The sequence below is a fragment of the Babylonia areolata genome, chromosome 25, assembly GCF_041734735.1.
Source record: "Babylonia areolata isolate BAREFJ2019XMU chromosome 25, ASM4173473v1, whole genome shotgun sequence".
Lineage (NCBI taxonomy): Eukaryota > Metazoa > Mollusca > Gastropoda > Neogastropoda > Buccinidae > Babylonia > Babylonia areolata.
In genome coordinates, this window is record NC_134900.1 from 5,068,589 (window position 1) to 5,092,006 (window position 23,418).

Below are 23,418 nucleotides of genomic sequence, written 5' to 3' on the forward strand. Positions count from 1 at the left end.
ATATTTTTACTCAAATGACATTATCTTCTCTTGTTTCAAGTGTATTATGTTACAGTTCAACTGGAATTAGCAACTGCAGATTTTATCATATACTTAAAACTACCTTCTAAGCGCCCATTCAAACTTTGTTTTAAATTCCACCCTTAAGTTCACAGTATCTACCCTTAAGTTTACAGTATCTATATTACATGACATCTTCTGAAGAATTCTTGTTCCAAGTATTCCAAGTTTTAACTAGACTGAAAATGGCATTTGCTGACATCATATACTGCTGAAGTTATCAAACTCATTTATCTGTAATGACATAGCCTACTTAAAGAACTTTTTCCAAGTGTGATGTTCTAGCTCAATTATCCATTTTCAAGAGTTCTGTCTTGTTTAGTTTGAAATATATTTTTCTGTGAAATATTCATCTTACTTCTTTCAACCAATATTATTCATAATCACTTTTTCTTTTCTTGAATCTGAGTCTGCGGTTTTCAATCTAAGTCCCATACTGGGGCAGAAGTGAGCAGTATGTATAAATATATAAATAATGTTGGGGGAAAAAACACCAAGAAAAAAACACACAAAAAAACCTTGACCCTGTATAACTGATCCAAATATTTTTTGCCTGCTGTTCAATTTTCTGATCAAGAACAAAAGAACATTTCAGGAGAAGTAAGGACTTATTGTTTAACCTTTCATTTATCCTTTCTTTCATGTTCTTTTTAAAACAGATATCTATTTTCAATCATCAATAAAACACAGAGCTCAACTGATAAAGAAAAATCTGTGCCAAAGACCACAACAAAATATCTGCCGGTGAACAACTGAAAAACAACAACAACCAAAAAAAAAACTACAAAAACAAAGCTGACCTGAAAAAAAAAAAAAAAAAAGGTGCACAAAAACGAAACCAATCTGGACTCGGTGCAGAAAGATGCTGAAAGTTACAACAACGAGGCCTAAGAGAAGATTAAAGCTGGCAAGAAAATATTAGCAACAAATAATAGCAACCAGATTCTGTGTCATCATAATTAGCAAACAAAAGAAACCAAACAAACAACAACAAAGAAAAAAACACAGCTTTTGCAGTCATTAAATTTGCTCATGGTTAATAACAGTCAAATGTTAAAAAAAAAAAAAAAAAAAAAAAAAACTTGCTGGAACAGCCACTACTACAGCGGTCTCTGCCTGTTAGCGGTGGACAAGACTGGGGGGAGGGGTGAACAGTTGGGGGGGGGGGGGGGGGGGGGGAGAACGCCACTACAGCATCTCTGCCTGTTAAGGGTGCGGGAGGGGGGGGGTGGGGGGGGGGAATGGCTGAGCTGAAAAGTCAAGAGACTCAAACCGCTTCAAGTGATAGGTGGTGTGAGATGGTGTCAACTAAAAACTCGAAACAAAACAAAAAATGATCATGAAAACAGCACACACACACACACACACACACACACACACACACACTACACACTGACACAGCAACAGCAGCAGTGGCAAGAGTGAGTGAGGTGAGGGGCAGCAACAAATCAAACAGGATCTAGAGGAGGACGGAGGGATGGATACCAAGTACTCTTTAGCGGACTGCTCTATAGTGACACTGAGGAGGTCGGAGGCGGCCAGAGGTTTGACTTCATTGCGCTGGGAACTGGAGGAGTCCTCCCCATCCTCCGAGTCTTCCGCCTCCGCCTGCTTCTTCCGCATCATCACCTCCACCTTTTTTGTTGTCATCCAATAACATCAACAACAACATCTGGTGAACTGTTTTTGGTGGTGTGGTGCTCATTGACTTCACAGAGATGAAGGAGAAGATGATGAGAAGGGAGAACTACTATCAGCTATGTGGACAGGACACATGCACACAGACAAATGCATACACACACACACACACACACACACAAATGCACACGCCACACACACACATACACACACACACACACTCAACACATATGAGGACAGCATATATGGCAGACGAGACAGACAAAGACAGAGACTGAGAGAGTGACAGACAGAAGAAGAGAAGACAACTTAACACTGTCATAGTGATGTGAACTGGGAACAAATTCAGCGAGAGACAAAGAGACAAAGACTGTAGCATTAACCCTTGCCAATATCCCAAAAGCTTGGAACAAAAATTACACTTTACAAAATAAACACACACACACACACACACACACACACACACACACACAGAGAAAAAACACCAGAAACAGTGCACACTCCATCACGTCTTGTCTTGTTTGAAAGACGCTTATTGACTAATATGCTTCTCGAAATTTTGCTCTGTGCGTGCATGTGTTCTTTAGCTTTTGTGTTTCCATGTGCATATCCTTCTTTGAGTATAGTATGTCATCATACTAGAATGCATGCATATTCATGTATGCATAACTTTCATAGTAAACACTATGAGCTCCCTATCTGGAAGGTGTAAGCGTCAATCTGCATTATCATCAGACACTTTTCTGCCCTGTGAAATCCTGATCTCTCTTGTTTTAAATCATGCATAATCATTTCATTTTTTCTCAAACGAGGAAAATAATTTGAGTCTGTGGTTTCTAATCCAAGTCCCATAATGGGGCAAATGTGCACAGTATTATGCATAAACTTTGATAAAACAAAAAACACCCAAGGAAAACCCCCCCACCAAACCTTGTGTAACTGATCGGAATATCTTACGTTCACTGCATCCATTATCACACCAACACACTTTCCAACAACTGTGCCCAATTCCTGATAACCCCTTTGAGAGCTGCTGATGTGTACGTTCATCAATGGAGCGCTGTCACCTCAATGACACAAGACAGAGCTTACAGATCAGGATGTCAGTCACCACTCTGTATTTGAACTTAATCCTCTTGGGACTGTATTACTTTTGATCAGCAGAATCAACGACACCACTAAGGTGTGACGCACAATGCAGTAACCACATTTCAAAATCACACCACACTGATCTCATATTGCCAAAGTTCAGCAGTGAAGGGGTTAAGTGACAACACTACCCCCCCCCCCACCCCCCACAACACCCTGTTCTTTCAACAGCATCCGGCAACACACCATCATTATTAATTGTACACACTGCTGATATCACACAGAGGCAGCAGCTCTGTGTAAAAAAAAACAAAATTACAGCCGTTCCCTATCACCCTGACATTTGGCAGCACAGCTATTACTGCAGTGCTGGTTCTGATGCCCTATCTCCCCCCCCCCCCCCCCCCCCCCATTGCCGCTCCCCCCTCCCCCCTCCCCATGACAGGCTCAAGCGGATACAATACTGCTGCTGCATCTGTCCTTGATTCCCCCCTCTCCCCACCTCCCCCTTTCATACTGCATCCAAAGGCTGCAACTCTGACATTTACTCATATCTGTGAGTGGGTTTTTATGCGTATGACTGTCCCACCTCCCACATCGCCAGCCATGCAGATATGTGCTAGGTATGTTTGTGTTTCCACAATCCACCAAACACTTGACATGGATTACGGGATCTTTAACATGTGTGTCTGATATTTTGCACGCACAGAGTCATGTTGACCTCAGAAGCTGGAAAAATCTACACCCTTAGCCCACCTGGCACTGATACCAGGACCAGAAAGTAACAGCTGTCTGATCTAGATAGTATGAAAGAAACAGTGAGTTTGCTGGCAGAAGCAGTGGAGAAGAAGGAGCAAATTCTACCTGATTTAAGTAACTAACAGAACAGAGAGCGGTACAATGTGTTTGACATGTGCATCCATGCAGAGTGCTTCATCTAAATAGAAGCCAAGATTTCTAAGAAACTGTTAGAAACAGAGTCCCCTCCTTTGCACTCTGTCTTGTTCTTTGGTGACAGTGACTGACAGAACTGGGTTTGTTTGAAATATAATCATCTTTGTCCAATTTATGTTTTATCCTTGTGGTTGAAGAACTGACATAAATTCATTTGTATCTAAGATGCTTGTGTTTTTTTTTCATTTTTATCTCTTTTTATATTTCAAATTCTTTTTCTGCATTCATATTTACAGTGTGTGTGTGTGTGTGTGTGTGTGTGAACGCGTGCATACATGTGTGCATGCATGCGCCCAACTGTACATGTGTGGGTGTTTGGTATTCGACTCATGTCAATAATACCTGGATGTTCACTGTGTGAGGTGACAGTGGTTACTTGTGGTTATCATTTCTATGTAATATTTTCTTTTCTTGTTATATATTTTACTTGTGATGTGCCTAGAGCATTACTGTATTTTAATAAAAGATGCAACAGAAATAAACTTTGTTTTATCATTGTCATTACTGTTGTTGTTATTATCATCATTATCATTATCTGTATCATTGTCATTGAGGCCAAAATTGATGAAAGAGCTAAGTGAAAAGATTCGACAAAAGTGAAAGAGGGAGCTGCTTGCCAATACATGGTCAAGAGACAAGAGTGGCAGCTCACTGCGGGAAACACATGCAGTGGATCTGAAGCTGACCCACAAAAACAGGCGTGTGAAAAGCACGGTGATAAAAGACTCACCTCTTTGGGAATGACGGAGGGAGCTCCTCCCATCTCCATCACCTCCTCCACATCAGTCTCCTCCTCCACCCTCTGTGCAGACACACACACACAAAGCACACACACACATACAATCACACACACACACACACACACACAGAGCAACAGACAATAGGTTATCACAGGCACAGATAATATTCAGCAGACATTTACAGTCACAAATGCAGCAATTACTGTTTCAGTTTCAAGGAAGTGTCAAAGTGTGTGGACTGATCCAGATACTCTACACCACACCTGCTTTAAAATTAACAGGCTAACAAACTCTGAAAACATATATCTCAGTATATGCATGTATTTTTATGTATATGAGGATGTGTGTGTGTGTGTGTGTGTGTGCTTTTGAGTGTGGATATATATATATATATATATATATATATATATATATATATACATACAAATATACATATATATATACATACACACATATTGACTTTTAGAATTAGAATAGAATAAAATAGAATATGTCTTTATTACCAAATGTACCGGGGTCACAAGGAATACTGGGGGGAGGTGGGAGGGGGGGGATAGTACATAACAAGATACGAACTTAAATAAAAAATCATACACAAACATAGATACAGTAGAAATTAGGATACATACAAGTGCATATAAATATAAAAACTTGTGCATACTCATACATGCACGCACTACACACACACACACACACAAACTTTATTATCAAATATAAGTTTTTATGAAGTGCACAAATCTGTTTAGTGTCCAGGAAGCTGGGTTTCATTCCAATACTCAACACCGGTGACAACTGACTCAGGTTTTTGTGGAATATAAAAGACACGAGAAGAGTACAGCACAAGTCCTGATGCCAACAAGACTCACGTCGACAGCTGGGGGTGGTGGGGCGGTGTGGACAACAGGGGCGATGTCCTCAGCTTCAGTGGTGTCCCAGTCACTGCCATCGTCCACCTGGAAAAGAAGGCCGTCGTCAAGAGATGGGAGACAGTGAGGGAAGAGAGTGCTGGCTGGTTGGATGTGGGTGTGGGCAGTAAGGTGATTGTTCCTTCTGTTTATTGCTGAAATTGTGTGCCACAGTTTGTTCTTAACCTGTGCACAGTAATACATATATGGGTATCTACACAATTATGCATATTTTCCTGTGTGCGTGGGTGTGAGTGTGTGTGTGTGTGTGTGTGTGTGTGAGCATGCACTGTGTGCAGGTGTGCACGTTTGAACTTTATGTGTGTGTGTGTGTGTGTGTGTGTGCACGCGCCTGGATATCTTATAAAAGAAGAGTGTGTGGGGGATGGGGGAGGGAAGGGTTGTTGAGGGTAAAGGGGTGTGTGTGCGTCTGTTTGTGTTTGTGCGTTAGAAACTCTGTGTGTATATGTGTATCTAGGGATAGTGTGTGTATTCTCTGTGTGTACATACATGTGTGTGCGTGTGCGCATGGGTGGACGCATACCTTTTTCATGCATGCATGCATGCGTGCATCTGTAAGTGTATAGGTGTGTGTGTGTGTGTGTGTGTGTGTGTGTGTGTGTGTGTGTGTGTACTTATTCTTGTTGCTTATAGTCCAGTCGACTGCACAGGGCCATATCAGGACTGTCAAACCATACAAATGCTCAACCGTGTCACCACAAAACTGTCACATTTACAAAAAAACACTAGGACAAACCCACAAAACACAGTATCCCAACCATTTAGCTCTTTATGGCAAATAAGACTAGGCCATGCTGAGGACACCAGCCATTCTGCAGGCGGGCATGCATGTGCATGTGTGTGCACGCACGTGTATGTGTGTGTGTGTGTGTGAGTGAGCAAACAAGTGTGTGTTGTGTGTGTGTGTGTGTGTGAGAGAGAGAGAGAGAGAGAGAGTGAGCAAACAAGTGTGTGTGTGCCTCCTCAAAACACATACCTTGTTCCACTTCTTCAGAATACTTTGCTTGGGATTGGCCGGAGGGTGATCAGACTTGACTGTGGAGTCCCACTCACTGTCAGAGGTGCTGGCAGCAGCAGTAACAGCAGCAGCAGCAGCACTTCCAGCAGTAGCAGCAGATTTGACTGGAGGTTTGTCCTCCGAAGGTGGGTCACTGAACTCACTGATATCGTCCACATTGTCCAGGCCTAAATCCTCCATGAAAGCTGGTCAGAACAATAAAATAAAAAAGAAGAGATAATAATAGCAATTAATAATAATGATAAACATTTGTATAGCACCCTTTCTCTCAAAGAGCTCTGGGCACTTTATATGAAAGAAAAGGTCACAAATTACATGAACCACTTGTGACCACTCTCTCTCTCTCTCTCTCCGTCTCACTCTCACTCCCCCCCCCTCCCATCCCCACATCTTCTACCTCATACATGCAAACTAAGATGGTTGGAATGGTGTGGTGATGTAGAAGGAAGTGACTGAGAACGCTTAACACAGTTTTTGAAAACATGACTGTTCCTGTGCAGAATAGAAGGCAGAACACAGACGACAGAATATGCTGATGTGTTGCTGACTCTGACTTTAAATGCTGAACTTTGTGTTGTGTGCCACAGAAAGGAAGAGAAACAGGAGAAACAGTTCATCTTTATATTTCTCCTTGCAAACTTCTGTATCTATAAATCTAAGATCCAATAAATCCAAACCTACTATTCAAGCCTACATGGATGGATGAACTTAAAAAAAAAAATAAAAAAAAAAAAAAAAAAAAAAAAAAAAATATATATATATATATATGTATACATATATATATAGGAAAACAGGGGAAAATATGCACTATATTTAGACATGAGCATCCATTTATTTAGACATAAGCATCAATTATGTAGATGGATAGCCAACTGATCTGCAGGAACATCAATGCATCAATTATGTATAGATGCATAAACTGATCAATCAAAAGTAGCATCAATGAATCCATTATGTATGGAAGCAAATTAATTAATGTGAAGGAGCTCAATAATTATTATTAACTTTTTGTTTTGTTTTTCAAAGCCCAGTGAATACACTTTATTAATCATATCAAGCTATGTCCATAATACAATGCTGACCAGTTGGCCAGCAACATACGTCACGACTAACCAACACAGCAAACACAATTCATGGCCTCTTCAGTATGTGACACAGCACGGAGATAATGGAAAATAAAATCCTTTACACGCAGTCAAAAAACTTCTGATTTCAGTCAACCACATTCATTTCACAAGCACACACGCACGCACGCACACACACACACGCACACACACAAACTGCACGCACGCACACACACACACACACACAAACTGCACGCACGCACACACACGCACACACACATGCACACAAACTGCACGCACACACACAAAAACTGCAGGCACACACACACAAAAAAAAATGCATGCATGCACACACACACACACACACACACACAAACACACACACACACACACACACACCAAAAAACCCCACCAGTTACTGCTCTGATTTTCAATTCACGAATGCTTCTTGTGATTTATTTGTTTAAAACTTGAAAGAAGGAATTCCACACCTATGATTACATGAAGATTTTTTTTTCTATACAATTGTTTATCTTTTTATATATTTTGGCTAACAGCAGTACACATATACTGGAGTATAAAATGATATATGCACACAACATTCAGTAACAAAATTTGTTATCCTACATACTTCAAACAACAACCTGACTGAGAAAGATACATTTCATAAAAAAAAAAGAAAAAAAAGAAAAGAAATAATGTAAGTGGTAAATAAAATACTTAACAGAGGAATAAGCTTTTGTGCAAAATGGTCTTTTAACAATGTAATATACCATATATTAAAGAATATCTTTATAATTGATATGCCCATATACAAAATAACAGAAGTGTGAAATGGATGGCTGAGGGAAAAAAAACATACAAAAAAAACACCATGAAAGACAAGATGCGTCAATAGAAAGGAAAAACTATTACATAGCTGGATATACATGTTTATATCAGAATGACAAGGCCAATCAAAAAGAAACAAAGAGAAAAAGTGGAGAATAAAAAAGGAAAGAAAAGAAAATACAGCAATTTCCACACCAGGATTAGCAGCCAGCTACAGTTTGTTCTGGGTTAAAACTTTGACAGAAGAATGTAGTGGAAGTGGAACACCCAAAATCTTTTCTTTTTTTTTAAATTCACATTCCAACTGAGTGCTTAAATACACACACACACACACACACACACACACACACACACTGGGGTTTTAATGGGAGTTTATTTGGATGATCAGGAACTGACTGAAACATTCTATAATTAAACATGTGTGTGTGTTCTCGTGTGCTTTATGTCTAACTGACATGTTACTGTAAAACACTTTGAGAGGTTTGAAAGCTCTCTGTGAATGTAGAATTTTTTTAAAATCAATATACTATCAGAGATCATTTGTCATTAACAAACTTTTTAATACTGATTTTTAGTAACAGCATCTTCTGTTGTCGAGATATTTAATTCTAATGTAATACTGCAACACACATCACAGAAACACATGTAATACATAAATAATACAGCAAATACTGTGTTAACACACAAACCAATCAAAGAAATAGAAAAGTGTAAAGCGATGAAGAAAGAAAGGCAGATACATGAGATATATAGAAATGATGTGGAGGGATCTACGTATATCCAGTCAACTTTTCATCTGATGAATTAACAACTTCCAATAAGTACAGGGCTCAAAATGCCCACCCATCCGATTGTCTCAGACAGCTTAACCTTCTGGGGCCGTATTCAAGAGAACATCATGCCTGAGGGTAAATGTGTCCCTACAGGTAATCTGCCTGAGGCAAGGCAAACTGCCTGAGGGTAAGCAATATCCAGTGTTCATGAACAATGTACCTACAGGTAATCTGCCTGAGGCAAGGCAAACTGCCTGAGGGTAAGCAATATCCAGTGTTCATGAACACAAGAGTCTACCCGCGTGTCCACAAACCCAAAGGCAATTTACCCTTATTACCTGCCAACGGTGACTGCCCACGAAGCAGAGGTAAATATGGCGGATCCTTTTGCAGCATTTTTCTTTCTTTTTTTTTTTTTTTAAAGGGAAAACAGGCATGCTTTATGGATAGCATGTGTTTTGCGAACTCTCTCAACAATGTTCCGAGCTGTGGTGCGACGAGAAGTGAAAACTGAGAGCATGCACAGACAGGAATCATCGGGATTTTTTTAAAAAGACAATGGGTTAGCTGTCTGAGCGAACCGCGTGTGTCTCGAATACGAAGATAACTTATCCTTCAAGGTAAACTGTACCCGCAGGTCCCAACCATGTTAAAGATAACTTGCCTAAAGGCAAAATGAATTTTGTCTTGAATATGGCCACTGGCGGACAAGTGGAAACGCTCTGTCCACTTGCCCACTGAGCAACCAATTGTTGGTTGTGTCGGTCAAAGACAGAAAGAGCTGTCAGCTACGCTGCAGACCAGTCACACTTCCCTCCTCCCTTTATCGTTTTAACACCAGTCTGCTGGAATGTCATGGCACCACCATTAGTTACTTTTATCTACCTTTCTTTTTCCTTTGGGAAGGCATGTGGAAATTTTTGTGGGACCAGTAGAACTTTCATCAACTTTACCTCAGGAAAACTGAAAATGATCTGGGAAATTCTAACGTTAAAATCCAAGGTTTTGGTCAACTTGCTGCGCTACCACAATAAGCAAACAATCAAAATTTCAGACGTGCAGTTTTGTTCATTGTTTGCTGGTGTAATTTTGTTGTTGTTTTTTTTTTTCTTTTAGCAAAGCACAAGTATCAAACCTGTTTTTATGCAGAAAATGGTTATATGTTTGAAAATGTGACCAGCTATACACATATCACCACCTTCATTAGTAACACACACACACACACACACACACACACACAAGGATTACACTTTTAAAATAAGAATTTTAAAAAATCAGAACCAAACCAAAAGCACTCTAGCACTATTTTTTTTCTTCCTAAGTTGTTTAATCAATACTGATACATACCGTTACCTCCCTTGGCAGATCCTGCTGAATCAGGTGACCAACATAAACCATCAATAAAAATGAAAAAATAAAAAATAAAAAATAAAAAAATGCAATGAAACAGTATCATTGCCTTTCAGAATAAATACAGATGCCACATAAACGTGTGCATGCAAGGCAGGGGCAGGGAGTGGGAAGGTGGAGATGAGGACAGGGAAACCTGACAGGGCAAGAGACAACAACAACAATTCTATCTATGCAGCATGGGATTTGACTGCTAAATGGAAGGGAGTGCAAGGCAAAGAAAAGATTGTAAGAGATAAATATCTAAAAAAAAAAAATTTTTTTTTTTTTTAATCTAAATTGAACAATAGCCATTGTAAGAGATATATATCTTTAAAAAAAATTTTTTTTTAATCTAAATTGAACAATAGCCAGTGAGTCCCAGTATCATGTGAACAACAAGTTTCCAAAAAAGAAACTCACAAGAACCAAAAGACAGCACTGTTCTATTGTTTAACGGCCCAGTTGTTTACATATTAAAACATAAAAAACCTTAACAGATTAACAAATTTCTTTTAAGTAAATAATATTTTCAAGAAGAAAAAAAATCTGTAATTTTTTTTCAAAACATGAAATAAAAAAAACAACAACAATGAAATCAATTCAACTTAATAGTTTAAAAATCAATCAATCAAGCAATCCATACATGTATAAACAAAAAAACCCATTAGGATCAACATGCAGTTCAGCCCCATTCACTATAACACACTATCATCGCTTCAACAAGGGAGAACAGAGGGGGGGGAAAGCAGGAACTATCTGAATCAGTCTAAAACCTAGAGAAGGGCCATGGAAGCAATTTCTGGTCAAGCCAAACCAGCAGCCCCCCCCCCCCCCCACCCCCCCACCCCTCCCCAACAAAGAAGTTAAACTCCCTTACCTCTGTGTTTCTCCTGCGAAATGTCCAGACCTACGCTGACGGGAGCTGCGGACGGTATGTACCCTTTGGCACTCGCTGCTGTCGGCTGCAATTATACAACACATGACAGGCATACTGTGACCATCACCCACACTCTGTGCTGGAGGGAGAAAATATATATATATATATCATTCTTCAGCAAGACTTCAAGACTCTTTATTGGCTTCAAACAGAAGAATTTGGTACGCGCTAAAGGTATCAAAATGACATTCAATTATCAGTCACTCCATATCTAAAAATCATCAAAAATAACAAAGGCTGTCATTTGACGTTGCTTATCGTCCAGGTGATTATATATGGCGCTGGGCCATATCAGGACTGCCTAATATTTATTTAAAAAAAATAAATTAAAAAATAAATTAAAAAAAATAATAATAAATCAACCACACTCATTTCAAAATTATCACATCTGTCATTAACCTTTTAAGACAAAAACAAGTCTGTGCTAAAGACAACTGCTTTTCTGCTTCATTTATTGTCCCATATTATAAAAAAAATTATAGAAAAGGAACAAAAATACTTCAAAGCCATAAGGCAACTTAGGCAAATAACACTGCAGAATTAACAGCTATTGCCCATCCCAGTGTTTGCAATATCCTTACCTAATCGTCAGATCAGAGCAACACAATGAAGGCAGTACATTATAAGGCTGTGGAAAAAAAAAATTGTCAAGACTTTCTGGAAAAAAAAGAAATGGTTGTAACAGGCTGCAAAGACACACACACAAAAAAAAGCTAACAATAGCAAATGCTCAAAATATTCTAAATCTCTTAAAAGCATTACACCAGTACATGTTTCCTGCTTTGTCAGAGCAGGTCAGAGGGACTGAAGCAGCCTGAAGCGACAGAACAGTGATAATGACAGGTGTGAAGTAATTGCCATGTAAAGAAAAAGCCACATAATTATCAGGTGTGAAGTAGTTGTAAACCACATAATAGCAGGATTATCTTTCAATTATCTCCCAAATCGATCTATAGCAGTGACACTCTGAAGGTACCGGAACATTGTGAACATGTCTTGAGTGTGTGTTTCTCCCACAAATGAGAGCAGAAATAAGACCAAAGGAAAAAAACAACAACAAGAAATACCAACAAAATAGCGTGTGTGTCTATGTCTGTGTGTATCTGTGGTGGGAAGAAAGATGAAATAAATAAAATTTATGCAGGAAAGAAAAGTCGAATCACAGTTTTTACATATGAGGCTGGATGAAACATTTCAAGAAAGCTTTTTTTTTATCATAATTGAACTTTGGCATCTGAATTGCTTCTTTCTGTTGCTATGGTAACCATGGTGGCCAAGCCAAGCAAGTGCACAAAGCCTGGACAGCAAGGCATGGCAAGGAATTTAGTTCATGTGCCCCCTGTGGGCATTGACATGCTACACACTCTAGCAGCTTTTTTACACACCATATAGACAGGTATGTATGAGGATTAAAAAAAAAAAGAAAAAAAGAAAAAAAAACCCAACAAACACCAGGATACAAATAGTCTAATTAACTGATATGATTACCTGATAAATTGCCTTCTCCATCAAATTCCAGCTGGTTTAAAGTTACATTTGATTTTTCTCACATCACGACGTGTGCAAAGCTGCGTGCAAACTAACAAACCATATTCAGGTGTTTACACACTTTCTATTGCACATACACAGACATTCATTCATACAAACATGAACACACACACACACACACACACACGCACATGCGCGCAGCGCACACACATCAAGCAAAGCATGAAACTCCAACCCCTCCCTCCCAACTCCACACACACAAACACAGCTGCAAGCACATGAACACATGACACAAATTTTCACCCCCTCCACCTAACATCCATCCACCCACCCATCTCTGCACATTGTATACAACAAGGACAGGCATTTAGTGGAGACATTTCCAACCCCCCCCCCCCCCCTCACCCCCACCAACCCTCACCCCTTTTGTTTTCACGCCTTGAGCCACCTTGTAACCTTTGACACCCATGCCCCAAAGACATCTAACACCTCCTCCACAACACCTCCACCCATCCCATACCTTCTCCCCCCACCCCCTTTCCACTTTCTTCCTGTATACAGCAAGCCTAGACACTTCAAGACACCATTTCCAACCCTCCCCCTCCTCCTCCTCCCCCTCTTCTCCTTGTGCCTCCATGTAACATGCTTCCTCTGCATCCCAACCACACACACACTGCCACACCACCTGCACAACACCTCTGACCACCTGCACAACACCTCTGCCCACCTGCTCTCCTCCTACCCTTCCACTTTCCTACTGTATACAACAAGCCTGGCCACGTCACGAAGACACCATTTCCAATGCCCCCCCCACCCCCCACCCTCCTTGCCCCCAACCCCCTCCAACTCCCCCCTCCCTTCTTGTGCTGCTATGTGACCCTGCAACCCAGCCATACACATTGCTACCATCTCCACAACACCTCCACCCACCTTTTATCTCCTCTTCCCCTTCCACTTTTATTTATACTTTTTTATACTGTATACAACAAACACAGCCACTTAACAACAAAGACACCATTTCCTAAACACCCCCCCCCCCCCCCCCCTTTTTTTTAGTTCCCCTTTGTCCCTCTTTCTCCTTGTACCAATTCACACCTGGGCAGGAGTGCGGGAAAATCAGAGTAAAGTGCCTTTCCCAAGGACACAACGCTAATGCCGAAACAGGGCCTCGAACCCTGGTCACTTGTGAGCACTGGGTTAGAGAAGTCCAACGCCTAACCGACTCTGCCACTGCGCCTCATGTAACCTTTTAATCCTTGACCTTGTGCCGCCACGTAACACGGCACCCAGCACCTCAGCCATGCACACGCTACCACCTCCACACCACCACCACCACCACCACCCACCTCTTACCTCCTCCCCTTCCACGTTCTAACTGTTGACACCTGCAATCAGTACACCCACCTCTGCCATTTTCTCCTCCTCTCTTTATCACTGCAGGGATCAGGACTAGGATAAGACTACACAGGTATCTATGTCCATGCATGTTCTCCCTGTGGCTGGGTGTAATCACCTGGCGCTGTATGTATTCACTGTTGGCTAAATATGGATTATCACCTGTAGGTGAAACCTCATCTAAAGCGGTCTTGACAGTCATGTGCATGTATGTTCTCTTACACAATTTCTATGATCATAATGATTCATGGTGTCCACCCACCTTTCCCATCCCCCCCCCCCCATCCCCCCCGAGCCCCCATCTCCAGCTATCACCTTTTCCTTCTGTACAAGGGCTTGTGCAATTAAAAGTGTGTGTGTCTATGTGTGTGTGTGTGTGTGTGTGTGAGTTGTGTGTGTGTGTGTAGCTGAGTTTTTGTGTGTGGAGTTTTTGTTGCACAAATCATCTGGTGGCGTTTCAATGGCATAACCCCCATAACTGCTCATCCTTAGTCCCCCAAACACACAGCCATACCCATGCTCATCTGCCAGCAGTCCACAGGCAGCTGTCGACGTTAAGTCACTCAGAGGCCACATACCAAGAGAGACTGCACTGCTGCCGAGTCACTTTGGTGGAATTCAGTTGTGCCTGTTCTGATTCGTACCTACTAAGCACACACCGTACAATAATTGAGTGAGCATCCCCCTTGGAGTGAACACCAGCTACCACATCCCTCAAACAACAGTCCCAATGAATCCACTTACACCAGAGACACTGACAAGAACTTACAAAATGCAAGGAAATGCAGGGGAAATCGGAACTGAGGTCACAATAAGAGCAGGGAATGAAAAGCCAGAGAACTGCAACTTCTTTTCATTTATCTGAAAATGAATGAATGGCAAGGATGCTGCTGCTGCTGCTGCTATGAAGGGCCATTTACATTTGGGAATACAGAACAAAGCAAAATGCTTTCTTTCATTCTGTATCCCCAGTGTCAGCCAGGCCCAAGAGATACAGCATCTGCAGTGGTGGTCAGGACATTTCAGCAACACTCCCAAAGCATCCATCAAGTGGATGACCCTCAACTGTACCTTCCATTTTAGCCTGCAGCATACCACTGGCTGAAAAATCCCACCTCCAATGGAGACCGCGATGGGAAGATTCTAGAAGTGAAGCGGACATACATGTACGTCCTTGGAAAATATCAAAGCATTCTATTGGACACACACACACACTATATAAATATATGTATATGTCCTTGGCACAGACCATACAGCTACCGCACCCATCAAAACCTTCCAATAGAGGGAAATGACTCTGGTATTTCTGTCTACATATGATCTTCTATGTTCTAATCCAGTTGTTGGAATGTTTCTGTCCCAACTGTGCTGACCAGCAGTTCAGATCCTACCGACTTTTGGGAAGGAAAGCATCATGGTGTGCTGTAATATATTGTGATATCAAGCTTACCGGTAAGTCCGGTATTGTAGTGTAGTGGTGATCAGATTCTCCTTCAGATTCCGTGGCCGTCTGCACAAATAAACACAAAGCAAGTCCACTACACCAATGACACACACAAAGAGTAAACTCGACAAGAAACCAGCAACAAGGAGGAGGAGGCAGCCAACTCCATTTTCAGGAGCATTTATTTGATGGGGCATGACAGCCAAGTAGTTAAAGCACTGGACTTTCAATTTGAGGGTCCTGGGTTCAATTCCCAGTCATGGCACCTGGTGGGTCAAGTTGTGGATATTTTTCTGTGCTCCCAGGTCAATACACATTTAGACCTACTTTGTACCTGAACCTCCTTTGTGCATATATGCATACAGATGATCAGATGCGCATATTACGCATCCCCCAATCCATGTCAGAATTCAGTTATCATTTATTCAAATTCTTGTTGCTTGTAGTCCAGCCGACCGCACAGGGCCATATCAGGACTGTCAAACCATACAAATGCTCAACTGCGTCAACACAAAACTGTCACTAAGACAAACCCACAAAACACAATTCATGACACAGTATCCAACCATGTCGCTCCTTATGGCAAATAAGACTAGGCCATGCTGAGGACGCCAGCCATTTTGCTTAATTTATCATCCCCAGATTACAAAAAATAGTAAAAAAGGAAAAACAATATTTCAGAACCAAACAAAAATACCTAAAAAAAAGACCGTATCGGCTAATAACACTGCAGAAGGGGCAGCGAGTGCCCATCCCAGTGTTTTCATCTCACTACCTAATCGCCAGCGCTAAACAGCACAGGTAGTGCATCACAGATGGCAGAAAAGAGAAAAAAAAGTGTCATTGCTTGCTTGAAAAAAGAAAGGGGAATGGACTGGGAAGGCAGAATAAGGAGACAACAGTGAAGAAAAAAGGCAGAAACAAAGAGAGTGATAGAAAAGAGGAAATTTGCAGCACAGAATTTCCAGAAGGCAGGGATGCTATTTATACTGAAAGACCCCCGGAATCCCCTCAGCAGGGGGGGAAGAATTTGGTGGGCTATGGAAACAAGGACACACTCAGGATGCACATCCCTGAAAATGGCTGCCTACATGGTAGGTGGGAAGGGGTATAAAAACAGTCATGCACGTAAAATCCCACTAATTCACATGAATGAGTGAACAAAGGACTTGAAGCCCACGGACATAGAAGATTTACAACACCCTGAACCACACCAGTCACAAGAGATCCAGCCTTCAACACACAAACTGACAGACCCAGAGGAAGAATGTGGTAAACAGTTCTTCTGTGCGGCATCCCAAGAACAAAGTTAAGAGAAGAAGTACCTAACCAGACCTCATGGTATACAGCAGATGGGGGTCTAATGTATATGCATCGGTCCACACACTCTGGCACCTCCTTCAAACTGAAACTGTGTACTTACGATGTCGTGCACTTCCGACAGCTCCTTGTCTCCCTTGAAGGACACACGCACTGCGCTCCTGCGAGGGGAGACAGGGGAGTCGGTGGCCGCCCACGAGTTGTCGTCCTGGGAGATGTCCGACTGGTAGGACTTGGAGGACGAGCGCTTGGCAGTGATGCCTGCCCCTCCCATCCAGGTGTTGTTGTCTTTGGCCCTGCCCCCTGTCCTCCCAGAATCTAATAATGATAATCATAATACTAATATAGGTACTTACAGGGCCTGTCCCTCCTATCAAGGCGTCATCTTCCTTGGCCCCGCCCCCATCCTCCCTGTATCTATTAATAATAATTATTATTATCATCATAATTATCATCAAAATATAAAATATAGATATCTATAAAAAGCCTGTCCCTCCTATCAAGGTGCCATTGTATTTGACTCCACTCCCTGTCCTCCCTGTATCTATTAATACTGATAATGAATGATCATAATAACAATAATATAGGTATTTATATAGCCTACCCATACCATAATAATGAATTTTAAAAACATAATAATAATAAGATGTAATCTTGCCCAGACACGAATCAAAACGCTTTCACCCCAGTCATTCATTCACGCACATGCATGTGTAACTGTAAAGCAGGATGAAAAACAAACCTTACAAATACATGTGAATAGAAAGCTAGAGGAACTGTTGGCTGGAAAGGTGGAGGCGAGGGGAGGGGAGAGCTATTCTGGAAAGGCACAGGTTTTAAGATTGGAAAAAAAAAAAAAGCAAAGTTTTGATGACAAAGCTAAAGACAGCTCATTCCACCAAGCGTATGGCTCTGAGGTGGAGAAAGAGCGATGGCCAGCTGTGGAATGTTTTAATCAGGGAATGTGGAAACAGAGTGGATCTGAAAAGGACAGTAGAAAGCAAGATGGGGTGTAGAGGTGAGTCACAGTGATAGGCAGCGGCAGGCCAAAAACACACAGTCAAAGCAGCCAAGGTTATAATGATGACCCCTCAAACCACTCACACTGCTCAGAAAGGTGAAGTGAGAGGGGGGTGTGTGTGTGTGTGTGTGTGTGTGTGTGTGTGTGTGTGACTGATGTAACACTATCTTTATCCATCTTTTGTATTCCTGTATCTTACTGATACCATATGTAACGTTATACACACTTAAAGCTGCAGGGCTAAGACATATACAAATGTGTGCTTTTATCATTAATCATCATCATTCACAGAAAATTAATTCCTGGCATCTCGCTGATTTTTCACTACTTAAAAACCAGCCAATTTTCAATACACTTAGATCTGAAGGGTAAATGCTATGCAAATGCCCAGTGATGAACATCATCATCATCATAATTGTTATCATTATCATTAGTATTGGAGATCAATATGGGATGTACTCCCCACCCATGAAAAAAGTGGTGGGGCCTGTCTCACCTCCTCCGTCGTCACTCTCAGAGGGAAGATGAGCGACCAGTTTGGCCAGGTTCACTTTGGCTGCAGCTGCTCCCTGCATCACACACACACACACACCATGCAAACACTAATCACCACAATCTTTGTGCTGTATTGTACTGTATTGTATTGTATTTTATTGCACTGTGCTGCATTCTGTTCTACTCTACTTTATTATACTGTATTCTATTGTATTGTGTTGTATCATTTCTTTGTCACATTTCTCTGTATGACTTTTGGGCTGCTCTTCCCATGGGACAGCACGTTGCTACAAGTCAGTGCCACCCCTTGTTTTGTTTTTTTTGTCCTGCCTACGAATGCATTTGTTTTCCTTGCAAAGTGGATTTTTCTATGTAATTTTGCAAAGGACAACCCTTTGGTTGCTTTTACATGTGCTAAGAGCATGCTGCACATGTGACCTCAGTTTATCGTAAGGAGAAAATACTGGCAAGTGTGGGATTCCATACTGTGTGCTCAGATTCTCTCACTTCTAAGGCAGATGTGTTACCATCAGGCCATCACTCCACTCATGAACAAGTGGCAAAGCCTTCCTGGCTCATGTACAGCAACAAAAAGATCTTATTTCAGCTCACCTTGAAAAACTAGTGTTTGTTGAACTGAAAGCTGTGTGTACTAGAAACAGAGCAATTCTATCAAAAGGGGGGAGCCTTTGTTCTATAAATGTACTGACATTACTAAGGGCGTACAAATATTAAACAAGTTTCACCATTCTACAATACCATAACACTGCCTCACAGATATAAATAAATGAACCAAGACAAGACAGGAAACTCTAGAAATTTAAAAAAAAAAAAAAAAAAGCTATGTAAAAAAGAAGACAAACAATCCAAAGAACTATGTCCTGGTAGCACAGTATCATTACTACATAAGTTTCAGTTTCAAAGAGGGGTCAAAAGCATGCGTAGTGAAATATCATGTGCAACACATCTGCTGAGACGAAACAAAAAGGAAGCCGATACCTGACCTTCGCATGAACCTGACGCGCTGGTCAGGCTCTGAGAGCCTAGCCAAGGTTTGTGTAAAACATATACATACAATGAAATAAAGTAATCAAAATAAAGAAATAAGTAAACACATCTAAAAATATATATATATATGATTCAGTGAAAGAAATGCAGAAGGCAAATAACTGAAATAAAACAAAAACAAAAATGGGCCACATGTTCACACACAAGCACATACACACTGACAGATGACAGGCATCCATCACTCTCTTGTCATATCAACTGACAAGCACAGAAGTCTAAAAGGTGATCTTTCCTGTTTTTCTTCTTTTTTTTTTTTCCCCCCAAAGCAACAGACTTTCTTTCTCTTAAGTGCACAGGATTTGATTTTCTACAACACAATTAGCACTACATTCTTGAAATAACATGAACAAAACATAAATATTGTGAAAGTCAACGGCAAATATATATTTAAGCAAAATATACAACATGTGCAGATCAACAAAAACTAAAACTAAACAAATCAATGGGCACAGTAAGAGAAAGGGTTTGCATAAGAACATGACAACTTCAACACAAAAAACAAAAATACACAAAGACACAAGCGTACACACACACACACACACACACACACACACGCATGCATGCATACACACACACACACATGCACACACACACACACACACACACACACACAAACAACTGTATTTATGCACATATGATTTCACACAAATATATTCTAACTGAATGTCCTTTCAACACGCAATCAATAGAAACTACACACACGTGATACAACAACAGACTACTCTGAAGACACAACAGTGCAGATATTTATTCACACTCATCAAATCCATCAACGAACAACAGACAGACACACAAAAAAAAAAATCCACATAATTCAAACCTTTTCTTCCATCAGTGGACCTGTATCAGGAGCTGAACCCTCCTTTGCAAGCAGCATACAAAAAGACAAACAGTCACAAACACCACGCAGGCTTGAGACAAAAGCATTCTTGAACACAATAGAGATATGCTCCATGCTTATCTTCCTTGATCCAGTACTGGGAGGGGTGAGGAGCGCTGGCTGAAGTTTGTCAGCCAATAATGCAGCAAACAGCTTCAAGGCTGCAGTTGGTTTATGGTGCTCACACCTGGATATTATTTAGATCAAACTTTTAACTCACTCCGGACAATGGAATGCTATAGCGGTTTCGACAATTAAAATTTTTTCCATGTTTTCCTCATGGGGTAGCATAACAATCGCTGCTACACCAGGCATTGTGAACGTGTCAAAGGTTGAATGGAAAGTTTCTTCATAAGATTTCATAACAACACACTCCACAGCGAGCCAGCGAGTTCAGGACCCCACACAACAAGCTTATCTGTATACATATCAAAAATGGCATCACAGGCGATACAAGTGGAAATTTTTGGAGCAAACTTGATCACGACAGCGGCTTTTACTGCAGCTGTAGTGATTGAAATGATTGAAACTGAAGGTTTTGACATCGACGAGGATGATGAAGATGTTGAATAAAGTATCTGCAGTGAAGAAAGCTACTGGCAAGTAGGGTACCGATAGTGACTCAACTCCTGAAGGCAGTGAAGAGGGAGGAGGGTGGGCGTTCACACGATGTGAGGAGAAGGGTCAGTGGGTCAATAACTGTGAGTTTCATTCAGTTACTTTATGTTTTGTATTTTTTGTGATTTTTTTTTCCTAACCCTAACAAATGGGTCGTCTGTAGGGAAAAGCAAGGGAAAGAACTATTCGTCCAGAGTGAGTTTAAAAAAATGGGAAGTACCTAAGATTCATGCACATTCAGATGTGAAAGATTCACTCTGAGCTTCACAGCACTTGCTTTCAAGTCAAAATCATGTACTGGAGCTGGCAGTCACACAAAAGAGCAATCATCACGCAGAACAGATGCTTAGCTCCAAATCTGTACACAGGCACTACGGGTCCTTGGGCTTTGCAGAACTGTTTCTGCCCACAACTTTTCCGCTGTTGTTCTCTTCCACACACACACACACACACACACACACACACACACATCAACCCACTCCACACACCCACTGACACACCTTGCCCTTCTTGTCGTCAGCCTGACTGATGTCGGTGTCATCTCCCCAGGAGTCAGAGCCACCTCCCTTGGCGGAGGCTTTGCTCAGAGTTTCATCCCCCGACTCGTCCCCTGGAACACACATACACACCACTCAGGCCTTTCTTTTTCTTTCTGTGTTTGAAGGATGCAGCTCCACTGTTCACCTGTAATTACCAGTACGATTTTATGTGTATGAGAGTTTTTATCCCACCACACAGGAAGCCCATACTCCCATGTTTCGGAGGATGTGCATGCTGGATATGTTTGTGATTCCATTCCACAACCCACTCAACACTGACATGGATAAATGGATCTTTCAAGATGAGCATTTGATCTTCTGCATACATGTATACATGATGGGGATTAAAGTACTGGCAGGTCCTGCGCACATACAATACACTACAATAAACAATGAAACAAAACACACACACTCACCTCCAGCATCAGCGGCCGGATGCCCCAGGCTGGCGCTATCAGGGTCTGTGGGCGAGCCTGCAGGCAGAAGGAAGGGGGAAGGGCTGCGGGGGGTGGCTGAACGACTCCCCGCAGTGCTGCGAGGGGTGCTGGCAGCGCTTCCTCGCTGATGACGCAGCATGTGGTCCGAGATGAGCTGGGAGCAGGCATGGTGTCCCTGGATCACCGCACAGTCATCCGCTGACCAGCCTGAAAATCAATTCCTCATCAACACACTACACAAAAAAGCAATGAAATAAAATAAAGATCAAGAATACTTCAAAGCCATATAAAACATACATGAAAAAGGCAATATAGGCACACAAAAAAAAACCCCACTGCAGAATACAAAGCTAGTGCCTAACCCAGTGTCTTACAATGAATGTATGTATGATAGTCGTGTTGGACGATGACCATCAGAACAGCAGTGGAGGTAACTGCTGTCCCAGCTATCTGGAATGTTAATAATATCACTACCTAATCGCCAGAACAAAGCAGTACAGATTGTACACTACAGACAGCAGAAAAAAAAAGAGAAAATAGATTCAAGGCTTGTTTTGATTACACACACACAAAGCCGGAATGCTATTATTACTAAAGACCACTAGCATCATACAAGTAAAAATGCTCAATTGTAGGCATGCCTGGCTGTCACCCACCTGCACAGTATTTGTATTTGTATTTCTTTTTATCACAACAGATTTCTCTGTGTGAAATTCGGGCTGCTCTCCCCAGGGAGAGCGCGTCGCCACACTACAGCGCCACCCATTTTTTTTTGTATTTTTTCCTGCATGCAGTTTTATTTGTTTTTCCTATCGATGTGGATTTTTCTACGGAATTTTGCCAGGAACAATCCTTTTGTTGCCGTGGGTTCTTTTACGTGCGCTAAGTGCATGCTGCACATGGGACCTCGGTTTATCGTCTCATCCGAATGACTAGCGTCCAGACCACCACTCAAGGTCTAGTGGAGGGGGAGAAAATATCGGCGGCTGAACCGTGATTCGAACCAGCGCGCTCAGATTCTCTCGCTTCCTAGGCTGACGCGTTACCTCTAGGCCATCACTCCGAGATGAGCTGGGAGCAGGCGTGGCGTCCCTGGATCACACACACCTTAAGCATCATTGTACAGTACACACACCTGTAGCATCCTTGTCTGTTCAGTACATACGTGTTTTAAGCATCCTTGTCTGTACAGTATATTCACACCTTTAGCATCCTTGTATGTACAGTGCATATACATCTTAAGCGTTCTTGTCTGTACAGTTCATTTGTATCTTTATTGTCCTCGTCTGTA

General features: G+C 41.5%; 1 protein-coding gene across 8 annotated transcripts in view; it reads right to left on the reverse strand.

Annotated features, from left to right (window-relative positions):
* The window catches only part of LOC143299673 (uncharacterized), a 95,131-nt gene that overhangs the window by 64,573 nt on the left and 7,140 nt on the right, over window positions 1–23,418 (reverse strand). For 5 of the 8 annotated variants that reach the window (XM_076613010.1, XM_076613014.1, XM_076613011.1 and 2 more), the window contains exons 6-16: window positions 22,107–22,334; window positions 21,652–21,761; window positions 18,587–18,659; window positions 17,173–17,387; window positions 15,756–15,815; window positions 11,363–11,447; window positions 10,441–10,464; window positions 6,384–6,610; window positions 5,348–5,434; window positions 4,472–4,543; window positions 1,546–1,695 (exon numbers count right to left, since the gene is read on the reverse strand). In XM_076613010.1, coding sequence (XP_076469125.1) covers window positions 1,546–1,695; window positions 4,472–4,543; window positions 5,348–5,434; window positions 6,384–6,610; window positions 10,441–10,464; window positions 11,363–11,447; window positions 15,756–15,815; window positions 17,173–17,387; window positions 18,587–18,659; window positions 21,652–21,761; window positions 22,107–22,334 — 1,331 coding nt within the window. The remainder of the gene's footprint in view (window positions 1–1,545; window positions 1,696–4,471; window positions 4,544–5,347; window positions 5,435–6,383; window positions 6,611–10,440; window positions 10,465–11,362; window positions 11,448–15,755; window positions 15,816–17,172; window positions 17,388–18,586; window positions 18,660–21,651; window positions 21,762–22,106; window positions 22,335–23,418) is intronic. The other 3 variants (XM_076613008.1, XM_076613009.1, XM_076613012.1) reach the window with 3 other exon arrangements.